Source organism: Gobio gobio, assembly GCF_949357685.1.
Source record: "Gobio gobio genome assembly, chromosome: 24".
NCBI classification, from domain to species: domain Eukaryota; kingdom Metazoa; phylum Chordata; class Actinopteri; order Cypriniformes; family Gobionidae; genus Gobio; species Gobio gobio.
In genome coordinates this window covers 43,048,603-43,061,121 of record NC_137120.1, presented here as the reverse complement: position 1 = coordinate 43,061,121, position 12,519 = coordinate 43,048,603, and the positions used below count along the sequence as shown (strand labels likewise).

The window sequence follows — 12,519 nt, the reverse complement described above, 5'->3', positions numbered from 1 at the left end:
TTACAGATACCCATGTTTTTGTTAATGAACATAAATTTACATCAGTATCCTAACTCAAGCTACTACTACTGTCAACTCACTGTCAAATGTGCATTTCTAAGACAAAACATTTAATATTATTAATACTGCAGCCGAAGATATATGCCAAAGTCAGGCCACACAAGCCTGTTTCATGACTAGAAACAATATCACCCGTTAGCACATACAGAAACTAAGACATACATTTTTTCTGTTAAGAAATTTATTTTAAGGAAAAATTACTGGAAAAGTGTAAGGAATTCAAAAACGTGAAGTGTTTGTCATATTCTGACAATAAAAAGTAGCATAAAACCACAATTAACGGTCTAGTTTCACTGAGGAGCAAAAGAATCTGCCTTTAAATTTGAAAGAAATAAATATTTGACATTTATTGTGATAATCATCAATATCGACTGATAAGAAAAGATTTGATCGAGATCTTTTTTTGGCCATATCGCCCCGCCCTGAGTGAGCATTATATGAAGCGTTGGAGCCGCTGCTGTGATGCTGTACACATGCTCTCGAGCGTCTGCAGTCACACGGACCTGAAGCTGAAGCTCACGCGCTTGCAGTGTGAAACGGCCGCTAGTCTTGTGTGTGAATCTGACAGATGTTGATCTCTTACCTTCTAGAGCATCAGCAGCTTCCTCTTGCTCCATCTCTCTCAGGTGGTGTAGTGTGAGATCAAGAGCTGCATCTGAGATCCTGCATCTGTTCTCATTAAAGTCCTGCACTAAGGATTGGGTGTCCTCTTTTTCTAATATTTTCTGAAACTTTCCCAGCTCTTTCTTTAGAAACTTGATTATTCTGCTCTCAAGGTCCTAAAAAGCCAAACAAAAAGAGACAGAACAACAAAATTTTATCAAACCATAAATCTATATTTGATCAAAAATATTTAAAAGGATAATAATAGTAATAAAAACAGTTAAAATACAAACATCTTAACTTTTTATTAATAAAAATAAGACAATTTTCACATCTTAATTTTTTATTTTTAATGAGTTCTTAAATGGAAATGGTCAAGAAGAATTAAAAATGACATTTATATTGAGTACTTTTGCAGGAAACCTTTAATTAATAACCTATTTGCTTGTTATAAATATTAAATATTTATGAAAATGTGTTTTCTTACCTGGAAGATCCACAGAAGATTGTCTGTGAAATTCTTGTGTTTCCTGTGAGTCTGTAAATCTGAATCTAATGTCTCGTACTGCCTGTTAGAGAATAAAACAAATCAAAACTGCATCTCCAGGGAAAATATTACAGAAGTCTCCAGGAAACATTTTTAGCAAAGATTTAAAAAAAATGACCTGGTAAATATTTTGAACTATAAAGTTTTATGATGATTATTCATTGATACACTCTCTAACACAGTTCATGTTTGACCAAAACTAAGAAACACATGAAATACCTTTTGATAGATGGGTTTCTCTCACTGAAGTTCGGCAGGCCACCATCCTTTGAGCAGTCACTCTTCTCAGACACAGAGCTGGACACATGTGACCCTGACCTTACACTAATGTCACAGAGAGAGAGGAGAAACTTTACTACAGACGTTCATCCGTGCCTGATAATGGCAATTATTATTAGGCCTGTCGCAATAATCAATAAATTGATATATCGCACACTATATGTACATGACCTCAATAATTTTGTGTGATGCAATATATCGCCCATTATGTTTACATGATAATGAATGTCACCAACATTTTACTCAATTGTGCTGTCATCTTGTATGTTTTCCGTGACGGAGGCGAAAGTGGTCCTCGGGCAGTTCCTTCATACACAGAGTGGTTATCGACAGCTGAAAAAGGCGCTATTTGAGGCGTTATAGTGTTTTCCTGAAAACTACTGACAGTTTGGAAGAATAAACCCAAATGGACTCGATTTCAAAGCCGCAATCCCCTGTTCCGCTGCACATATAATTGTCAACGCAGAATGACGAGTGTTAAAGCCGTTTCACAAGGGAAAATGTTTATTTACTATTTAATCAATTTTTTTATTTAGGATATATTTTTTTAGCCCTAATTTCCATGATCTAAAGAATTAAAAGGTTGTCATTTGAAAGTGTGTAGGTCTACTTGCATTATTATGCTGTTATATTAGGATTATATATTCAGTGGCATAAATGACAATATCGTTTACCGCAATTATTTCTGGAATGAAATATCGTGAAACAAAAAGTAGTTATCGTGACAGGCCTAATTATTATTATTGATAATGATAATTATTCATTGACTCTCTAACAGTCCAGGTTTGACCAAAACTAAGAAACACGTGAAATACCTTTTGATAGATGGGTTTTTCTCACTGAAGTTCGGCAGGTTACCATCCTTTGACCAGTCACTCTTCTCAGACACAGAGCTGGACACATGTGATCCTGACCTTACACTAATGACACAGAGAGTTTATTTATTTATTTATTTATGATTTAATTCCATATCAGCAACAATGGCTATATTCATGGCAATCAACAATATCACTTCAATACATTGTTTACAATAATTTAACAATTTTGTCCTAAAAACAATCACTATACAAAATCAGTTATATATACCAATAACAACAACAGCAATAATAACACCAATTACATAGAATCTTTCAATTTAATATTTGACAGGAATTCTAAAATTACTCCAGGAGAAACCTTTTTGAAAATGAATGACACAGAGAGAGAGGAGAAACTTTACTACAAACGTTCCTCCGTGTCTGATAACGGCACACACTCTCTAGTCTGTCACAGAAACATGTACACATCACTCATCGCTCATTCTCTTCACAGACGCCGATGAGCCATTGGCACAATAATTACTGTAAACTTAGAGAAATGTTATATACATTTTCATTTTAAAAATCAATGTCATTTATAACACTACTTAAACACTGCAACATAACACTAATGTTATATTATCCTGGCAACAACAAAACACTATTGCTACAGCTGCTGAAGAACACACTGTACATTTAAGCTCAAGACTAATACTATATGTTTTAATTAGGAAGTTCTGCAAAGCACGAGCAAATATAAAACAATGGTTTTGTTCTTCACAGGAAAACCCTGAAACGTAATGCGTTTAAAATGCTTGTGTGAAAGCAGACGCAGTCTTACCTGTGTTCCTCTGAGAGATTCATCTTAGAGAGAGTCTGTTCCTCACTCCTCGGACACTGCAGCTAAACTGCCATTGGACACAGATCAGCTCAGATCAGGGAAAACCTGTTTCTCATCAGCTCAGATCAGTCGATCAGTTTGACCTGGAGATGACAGTCTGTGTTAGTGAGATGAGCCCTAACCCTGACATGGCAGTTATTCAAGAGAATAATGAGTTGAGTTAGTAACAGGGCAATTCCATGCAAAGGTCATCTTACCATAAAAAATAAAGTTTTTACCAAAAGTAAAAATATTGAAACTCTTTAGTCATTTTTTAGCGAGATGCTAATGGTCTAATCAGATTGAATGATCTATGCTAAGCTATGCTAAAAGTGCTAGTGCCAGACCTGGAGATCGGCTGAATGTAGGGATGGCTCGATACCACAGTTTTGTCTTCAGTACGGTAACACAACTTAATACCAAAGTACTGATATTAAATCGATACCATACAGGGTCTGAATTTTGGCACGGGTATTGCGCATAATTTTACTCACTCTCGCAAGTTTGGGGTTTATAAAGCGGGAAATTAATGTTTATTATTAAATGAATCAACAAAGATAATCACATCAAATCAGTCATTAGAAAACTTTCTTGTGAGAAGTAATTTCAGCAATACTCCCTTCTCTATCTCTCAAAAAGAGCAGATCGCTTCTGGCTTCAAAGACATCACACATGCTAAAAGCATCTGCACGCTCCGATTCTACACTTTCACTTTCGCTGTCGTTTCGGGACAGCTGATTGGTGGATGCACTACAGTTCTTCTCCGATCATGCCCAGAGAATGTCCCGTTGATGACAGGACTCAGTGCTGCCCTCCGATGTCTGGTAGAGCATAGAAAAAAAAGTACTGCGCATGTGTCGAACGCGATCATCCGCGCGCATCCGTGGTGTAGTATACTTTGAGTATACCTCACGCATTCCTAATTAAGCTGTTTTTCCTCAAATACACACACAGTGAGTAGTGAATAGTCACATAAACGCAGTCGGTTATGTCTTTCGCGAATGTAAATAGTGCAATAGTATGTGTGCAAATATTATGAGATCTAAACGTCATTGGTTGAAACGAACGCTGGAGATTTTGTTATATTTAAACGATGCGATCTTATGCATGAGCGTTGATGTGTTAAAAGGAAATAAATGTCTAAATGAGATCGTCTGAATGATGCACTCGCCTGTCGATCTCTTAATGTCTTGTACAGGTCAGGATGGGTGAGTGAGCGATGCTTGGCAAGGTTTGATGGTTCGTCAGCAGTTTTATAAGCAAAGTAGAGCCCGACCGATAAAGGATTTTTAAGGCCGATACCGATACAAATATTTGGTCATTTAAAAATCCGATATTCCGATATATCAGCCGATATATATTAAAAATAAATAAATAAATAAAATAACAGAAATGCGTAAAAAACACTTAAACAGATTTCCCTTACATTAGTTATTTGTAGTTATTCATGATAACTCAGCCTCTCTAAAATAACATGATAATGCAGTTTAAAAATAAACTTGTTTGTTTTATTGTCACAACTGAACAGAGGAACATAAAAATATATTAAAGTTCTAATAAATAAAATGTATAAAAATACAAACTTAAGATATGAAACTTAAAGTTGTTTGGACGAAAACACAATAACAAAAACAAAACAAAAAAAATCAAAGTTACCAGTATTAATAGATGTGGTAAGCTTTATGAATATAACTGAGCAAGAAAAAATATTCAGTTAAGTTCTAGAAGTTCTGATAAATAACAACAACAGCAAAATATAAACTATATACAGTATAAATATGAGCAACCTTATAATTACAATGTCAACTTGCTTATCCCTTTACATGCACTCTTTTAATTCTATCCATCAAGCTACAACAAACCATTTTCAATCATCATTTGCTGCCTGCCTTCTAAAATCTACTACTGATGATGCAGTAAATCCATTATTTGACTCGTTAATGCTGCGTCTGAACGAAGTCAGCAATAGGGCTGGGACGGTATGGATTATTTCTTACCGCGGTTGAAAAGCAAGAAATTCCCGCGGTTCAGCGGTAAACCGCTTTAAACGGCTCCCGTTCGACTTTCACGCACACACACACACACACACACCAGCGCAGGCAATTGAACATAATAAGGAACATGTTTATTTTACATTTATTTTTTCACGTTTAGAACAGGAACAATTAGAACAGAAATGGAATGATATCTGAAAAAAAAGTGCTGGCAAAACGAAATATAGACTAGGCTATGGTTTACATCCCAGTCTTTATATTTTTTGCTGAGAGAGCAGATCAGATCACGACTGAGAGATCTGAAGATGGAACAGCATAAACAAAGACAAACAAACACATTTTTATTTATTGGTATTGATCAGTAATATATATTTATTTGTTTATTTATTTCCCATATTTTTACTTTCAGATTACAGTCGTCATCAAACAATCACTTAAACTATAACGACTTTCGCGCACACCCGCCCATATAATATAATATATTATTTATATTTATAGTATTTATATTTTTATATTACATATTGTTAAATATTCAGGCTATTAATTTACATTACAATTTACATCTCGTGTGCGCTTTTGTCTCAGTGGTTAATGAAGAATAACGAAGGCTCAAGGCTATTTAATTTAACAAAGTGTAGTCACTCGCTGCTCACACTACCTTGATTGTATATTATGCTACTTTTATTATTTATATTTATATTTTATAACATTTACATATTTATATTATTTTACATATCTCGTGTGGTGTGCGCTTTTGTGGTTCAAGGCTATTTAACGAAGACTTTTTAGGCTAATGATTGTACTTATTTATATTAATTTATATATAGGCCTATATGCCTATCTCGTGTGCGCTTTTGTCTTAGTGGTGCTTTTTAACGAAGGCTATTTAATTTAACAAAGTGTCGCTGCTCACACTACCGTGATTGTATATTACTTATTATTTATATTTATATTACATATTTTTACATATTCATATTAATTTATATATCTCATGTGCGCGAAGGCTATTTAATTTAACAAAGTGTCGCACACTACTGTGCTTGTAAGCCTGCCAGACGGATATCTTTTTCGATAGCCTTTTAATGAAATTGAAATTTCAGAATCACATAGCCTACTTATATTTAATTGCCTACAATAGATTATTTATTGATTATATTGAATGAAATTTCGCAGGCCCAGCTTATTTGTAGTCAATCTTTCCCAAACAGAGTTGGAAGAGAGTTAAAACTTACCAGTACTAAGGAGTGCTTAGGCAGGTCCAGCTCAGTTTTTTCTTTCTGAAGCCATTGTGTTTGTTTTTGCCAGCTATGGGAGAAAGCGGACACCAGCGTTCGACACAAACCCATGGCCCGGGCGGTGCGTTCTTTTTCTGCTTTCATGACTTCTATCTCCCTACCCGCTATTGTCGGCTGCGCAACCATGTGAGAGAATTGTGTTAAGCACGTGCAATTAAAAACTGAGGTCCTGCTTATGTGCCTGTATTTTATGCTTTAGTAAAATGAAATTCAAATTATAGGCTAAAAGACATTACACAGGTACAAATGGAATGTTATAATGGAACATTGCGCTCCCCAACTCGCGAAAGGTCGGATTTGCTCCATCTTTTGATTAAGTTTTGTTTAGAAAACCTTGAATCCATATAAGACACACGTCATTAGACACAATCCGTCGTAGGCGTCACGTGACCGCGGTATTGCGGTAACCGTCCCAGCCCTAGTCAGCAACGCACTTTTGTTCACTCCACACGTGCTTAACTTACGATTTACAATGCAGGGACTGGAACTACAAATATACTAGTTATAAATACAGTAATCATTACTTTATTTAGGCAGAATAAGTTTGTTGTGATTTCCAAGGCGCATTAATGTTAGCTGTCTCTCACTGATAGCCATATGGCATTAGCTGGCTTTGTGGTTAGCGTCTATGATAAGTCATAATTTAGAAATATGCAGAATGCAGCGGCAAGGGTGGTCTTTAATGAGCCGAAGAGAGCACACGTCACGCCTCTCTTCATCAGTCTGCACTGGCTGCCAATAGCTGCTCGCATCAAATTCAAGGCACTGGTGCTCGCCTTCAAAGCAACCACTGGCTCTGCACCAATATACCTAAACTCGCTCGTTCAGACTTACACACCCTCCAGGAACTTACGTTCTGCTAGTGAACGACGCCTTGTGGTGCAGAGGCATGAAATCGCTCTCACAAACCTTTTCCTGGACCGTTCCCACCTGGTGGAATGACCTGCCTATCTCAATTTGTGCGGCCGAGTCTGTAGCCATTTTCAAAAAACACCTAAAGACACATCTCTTCCAGCAGCACCTGACCAATCAAGAATAGCACTTAACATTCTATTCATTTTCTGTCTGTCTAATTTACAACCCCAAATCAGAAAAAGTTGGGACAGTATGGAAAACGCAAATAAAAAAAAAGAAGTAATTTCTAAATTTACTTTGACTTGTATTTCATTGCAGACAATATGAACACAATATTTCATGTTTTGTCTGGTCAACTTCATGTCATTTGTAAATATGCATCCTTTCCTCTCATTCAGACCTGCAACACATTTAAAAAAAAGTTGGGACAGGAGCAATTTAGGGCTAGTAATGAGGTAAAATGGTTAAATAATGATGTGATTTGAAACAGGTGATGTCAACAGGTGATTGTAATTATGATTTGGTACAAAAGCAGCATCCAAGAAAGGTCTAATCCTTTAGGAGCAAAGATTCAACAGTGCATAACATAATTAAAAGATTCAAGGAATCTGGAGGAATTTCAGTGCGTAAAGGACAAGGGCGCAAGCCTAAGCTGAACAACCGTGATCTCCGATCCCTCAGGCGGCACTGCATCAAGAATCGTCATTCATCTAGAAGCAATATCACCACATGGGCTCAGGACTACTTTGGCAAACCTTTGTCAAGTACCACAATACGTAGTTACATCCACAAATGCCAGTTTAAACTGTACTGTGCCAAAAGGAAGCCCTATGTTAACAGTGTCCAGAAGCGCCGTCGACTTCTCTGGGCTCGGAGGCATCTGGGATGGACCATCACACAGTGGAAACGTGTACTGTGGTCAGATGAATCAGTATTTGAGGTATTTTTTGGGAGGAATGGACGCCGTGTGCTCCGGACCAAAGAAGAAAAGGATCATCCAGACTGTTACCAGCAACAAGTCCAAAAGCCAGGGTCTGTCATGGTATGGGGTTGTGTCAGTCCCCTTGGCAAAGGTAACTTGCACTTCTGTGAAGGCACCATTAATGCTGAAAAGTACAGAGAGATTTTGGAGCATAATATGCTGCCTTCAAGAAGACATCTTTTCCAGGGACGTCCATGCATATTTCAACAAGACAATGCAAAACCACATTCTGCACACATTACAAAGTCCTGGCTGCGGAGGAAGAGGGTTCGGGTACTTGACTGGCCTGCCTCAGTCCCGACCTGTAGAGAATAGAGAATGTGGACAACGAAGACCCCGTACTGTTGCCCACCTTAAGACTTGTTTGCAGGAAGAATGGGACAAAATTACACCTGAAACACTTCATCACTTGATGTCTTCAGTCCCTAAATGTCTTTTAAGTTTAGTTTTTTTTTTAAAAAACAACTTTTTTTGAAATGTGTTGCAGGTCTGAATGACAGGAAAGGATGCATATTTACAAATGACATGAAGTTGACCAGACAAAACATGAAATATTTTTTGTTTATATTGTCTGCAATGAAATACAAGTCAAAGTAAATTTAGAAATCACTTCTTTTTTTTGTGCATTTTCCATACTGTCCCAACTTTTTCTGATTTGGGGTTGTATTTAAAAAAATAAAAAATTAAAACAATTTAAAAAAACTGTCCTGTGTGTTCTGTGCTAGATTTACTGAGACTTGTTACAGCACTTGCATACTGTTGCCCTTGACTGTTCTAGTTGCTTCTTTTGCTCTCATTTGTAAGTCGCTTTGGATAAAAGCGTCTGCTAAATGACTAAATGTAATGTAATGTAAATATGTATACTTTTTCAAAATAACGGCCAGGGGAGAGATGATACGTCTCATGCTGTCAAACTGTCAGACTATTAAAGAAATACATCTTATTCAGTCACATTGTCCGAGTTAAACTTAGTCAGTCAACTGTAACAACCTAATGTAATTACCATCTCTTACATGATGTAACAGCAAAACTGGACTTGGCAGTTACAAATTTTGTCATGTTATTTGAGTTGAGAGAACTGATGGGGATGTTCTTTTAATTGTTATTCAAGCAATGTATGTCTCGTTGCCAACTTACATGCACTTCACGGATGATCTGTGTTGTGTTGTGAATGTTCGCGAGGCAGCATGACTCTGGATCAGCTGGTGTTGCCAACCCGGCACGCTGTAGAGTGCCCTCTGGTGGACAAACTATGAAACGCCAACACTCAATGTGTTTGAGCGGTGTTTCGTCCGTTTTTTATTTTAATTTTTTTATTTTCATTTATCGGCCATCATAAATGCCGATACCGATAGTTTGGGAAAAGCCTAATATCGGCCGATAATATCGGTCGGGCTCTAAAGCAAAGTAATTCCAAATATCACGTCTACTCCTCTCTTTATTAATTAGTTTTGGTTGTGTTGAGTGAAATTCAACTGCTGTTTTCATTTTGTTCCATGTTGCCACATTTGTGTCAGTTTGTGTAGCGCACTGCCACCTAGCGGTGAACTTCGGAACAGCAGCAGGTACAGAAATGAGCAAAATCATGATATTGTACCGTTTTAAATACAATATATACCGGTATTTTCTCAGTACCGGTATACCGCGCATCCCTAGCTGAATGGATGAGGAAACGGTAAAACCCAACTGTTTAACTTGGAAAATGAGCCCATTTTCAAAACAAGTGGCGTGTTCTTTTAATAAAGCGTGACTCTAGCACTGATCAAGCGGATCACGCACATAAAACGATCTGCCATTCTTTTCCAGTTACAGAATGAAATATGAATGTCAGAAGGTCTAGGCTATATGATACACAACTTACAGAAGAGCACTGTGTCTCAGGACACTCAAGATATCGGGGTTTTCCCTCTTGGTTAAAACATGAGTATTCTTCATAATCCCGTGATCAATAATAATATTGATATTGCAATCATTTTTAAATGTTTCAAAAAAATAAAATGCGATCATTTTGACTCACGTCTTGTACTTTGAACTGCATAAACCGGCTGAAAACTGTGCGATCATTTAGACACAAAACATAAAACTGACATGATCGTGCGTCTCACACCAATAGTGAAACCTGTGATTTGAACTCCTATATGATGAACATTCATATTTCTTTATGAATTTTAGCAAGCAGTTCTGTTAGAAGGAAAATCATGGTCTCTAAATTGAGTCTTGAACAACGCCCGCGCTTCAACATGAGAAATTCATAACCATTTGAAATACAGCAGATTAGTATAATAAAGTTGATTAATTGTGCAATCTTACCGTACTGGTGTCACAGAGGTCAATATCTGGTGGTTTAAATGCCACTCGAGGTCTCTGTGAAAATTAAAGCAGTCTTTTAGTGCCGCTTTCAGATCTGTCACATCCATAACACACTGTTTCTCCTCATTAATGCAAACACAAAAAATAAAATAAAATGAATATTGTATGTTCTGTGGAGAGTCGACCCTTCTTCATTCAGTGGGCATTATTACTTTTGGTTTACGCCGTGTAATTCACAGAATTCCTAAAATATGTCATCACCTAAAACAGAGACTTCCACGGCCATAACGCATGTGTGTATTTCCCTCATCTAAAATATAAAACACGTGTGTAGACTGAAATGTTTTTAATGTCTGGACTACTTTATTAAGCGTCTATGAATATATAAGTATATATTAGTATTAAATGCATTTTCTAAGAATTTAGATTTCAAGTTTTGACTGCAAATGTCACGTCCATAACGCTGGAATTGCCCAACAACACCAAAAACACTAGAACATAACAAGAGTTACAAACAAATATATTACCATAGAATAATCACATGCTCTAAATCAGTTTAGTGAGTTTAACTCTCAGGATAAATTCAGTGGTGAAAATACATTTGAGTAGGAGAACTGAACCTAGTTTCTTATTTCTCTATTGCTGTTTAATATCATTTTACAATCATATCTAACCAACCTTATATAACCAATCCTCTGATCGTTTGAAGTTCACTGATGGGTTAGGCTTACTTCCTTATTTTCAAATGCTCCTAAAAGAACCGATTGAGTAAAAGTAACCTTAATTATGATTGACATACTATAACTAATACTCACAATTGCTATGAACAGAAATATTAAATTCAATAATAAATCGTGTAAATGTCTGGTTTAAGCATACTTTCGATTTCGCATCACAAAAACAACAGCTTTAGAGGAAATGAGGAAACCCTTCAGAAACGGTCGTCTTTAATTACCCGTTCTCAATAAGCTTCGTGTTTTAACATCCGTGGCCTTCAAAAGACTGTCATTTCTGTCAGATTCTTCTTCTTCTGTTCGGAGTTGCAGACTTTAAACACAATCCTCAGGTGTTTTAGATCAACAGGAGATCAGGAGACATGCGCGTGCACGCAAATGATTTACCTCCCCGCTCTCCAGCAGCAGGTGCGTCGGCAGATTCGTCGAATCCTATTTTCCACGGAACACAAATAATAATAAAAAAATTCTTCATTATTTAAAATGTTAGTATTATTATTGTATCGTGTTCTTACAATACAATAAAACGGAGGGTTCTGTTCCCATGTGTTTCGTGCAGTTTCATTGAGGTTTTAACGTGTTTAATGTTGTGACGTCGAGACGTTTGTTGAAACTGATGATGATTCTTTACATATTTGAGCGCATTATAGTTTATTTTGTTTCTTTGTAGGGCTAGTGAAAAGGTCGTTTTATGGCTATATTTAAACGTATTTACGTTTTGAGTTCATAAACTTATAAAGTGACATGTAATCAACTGTTTTATTATTCTGGTTATCTTTTACAGTTATGAAAATTGAAGAAAAATGATGGTAGGCTACTCTCAACCACATAAACATAAAATGTGTCTGACACTTTTTTGCTTAACTTTCTTCTTTTTCTTCTTATATCTTTCCTATCAAATAAATAAAACCAATAGACCAGGGGCCTATACCATGAAGCCGGTTTAGCTGGCTAGCCAGATATGTTTAAGCTTAGTTTGTGCCAATCCTGGGTTTAAGGTACCATTAAAGTGGTTTGGCTTTTAGCTGTGTTCATCTCCATAGTAACTTACCCTCCACAGCTAACCTGCTCCAGGGCAGGTTATGTTCTGGATAAGAGATATCAAACTGAAATAGGGCTCGGGCGCTGCGCTGCGTTGCATTCTGGGACGTGGCGGCCATGTTGATGGCCTCGCGAATGTAAA

The 12,519-nt window shown here is 36.7% G+C and overlaps 1 protein-coding gene across 1 annotated transcript in view; it reads right to left on the bottom strand.

The window, feature by feature from the left end:
- The window catches only part of LOC307120602 (NACHT, LRR and PYD domains-containing protein 12-like), a 49,588-nt gene extending 37,846 nt beyond the window's left edge, over positions 1-11,742 (bottom strand). The window contains exons 1-7 of the mRNA XM_079807709.1: positions 11,558-11,742; positions 10,603-10,656; positions 3,128-3,270; positions 2,305-2,409; positions 1,430-1,534; positions 1,151-1,232; positions 644-839 (exon numbers count right to left, since the gene is read on the bottom strand). Coding sequence (XP_079663835.1) covers positions 644-839; positions 1,151-1,232; positions 1,430-1,534; positions 2,305-2,409; positions 3,128-3,150 — 511 coding nt within the window. The 5' untranslated portion in view covers positions 3,151-3,270; positions 10,603-10,656; positions 11,558-11,742. The remainder of the gene's footprint in view (positions 1-643; positions 840-1,150; positions 1,233-1,429; positions 1,535-2,304; positions 2,410-3,127; positions 3,271-10,602; positions 10,657-11,557) is intronic.
- Positions 11,743-12,519: the final 777 nt, after the last annotated feature.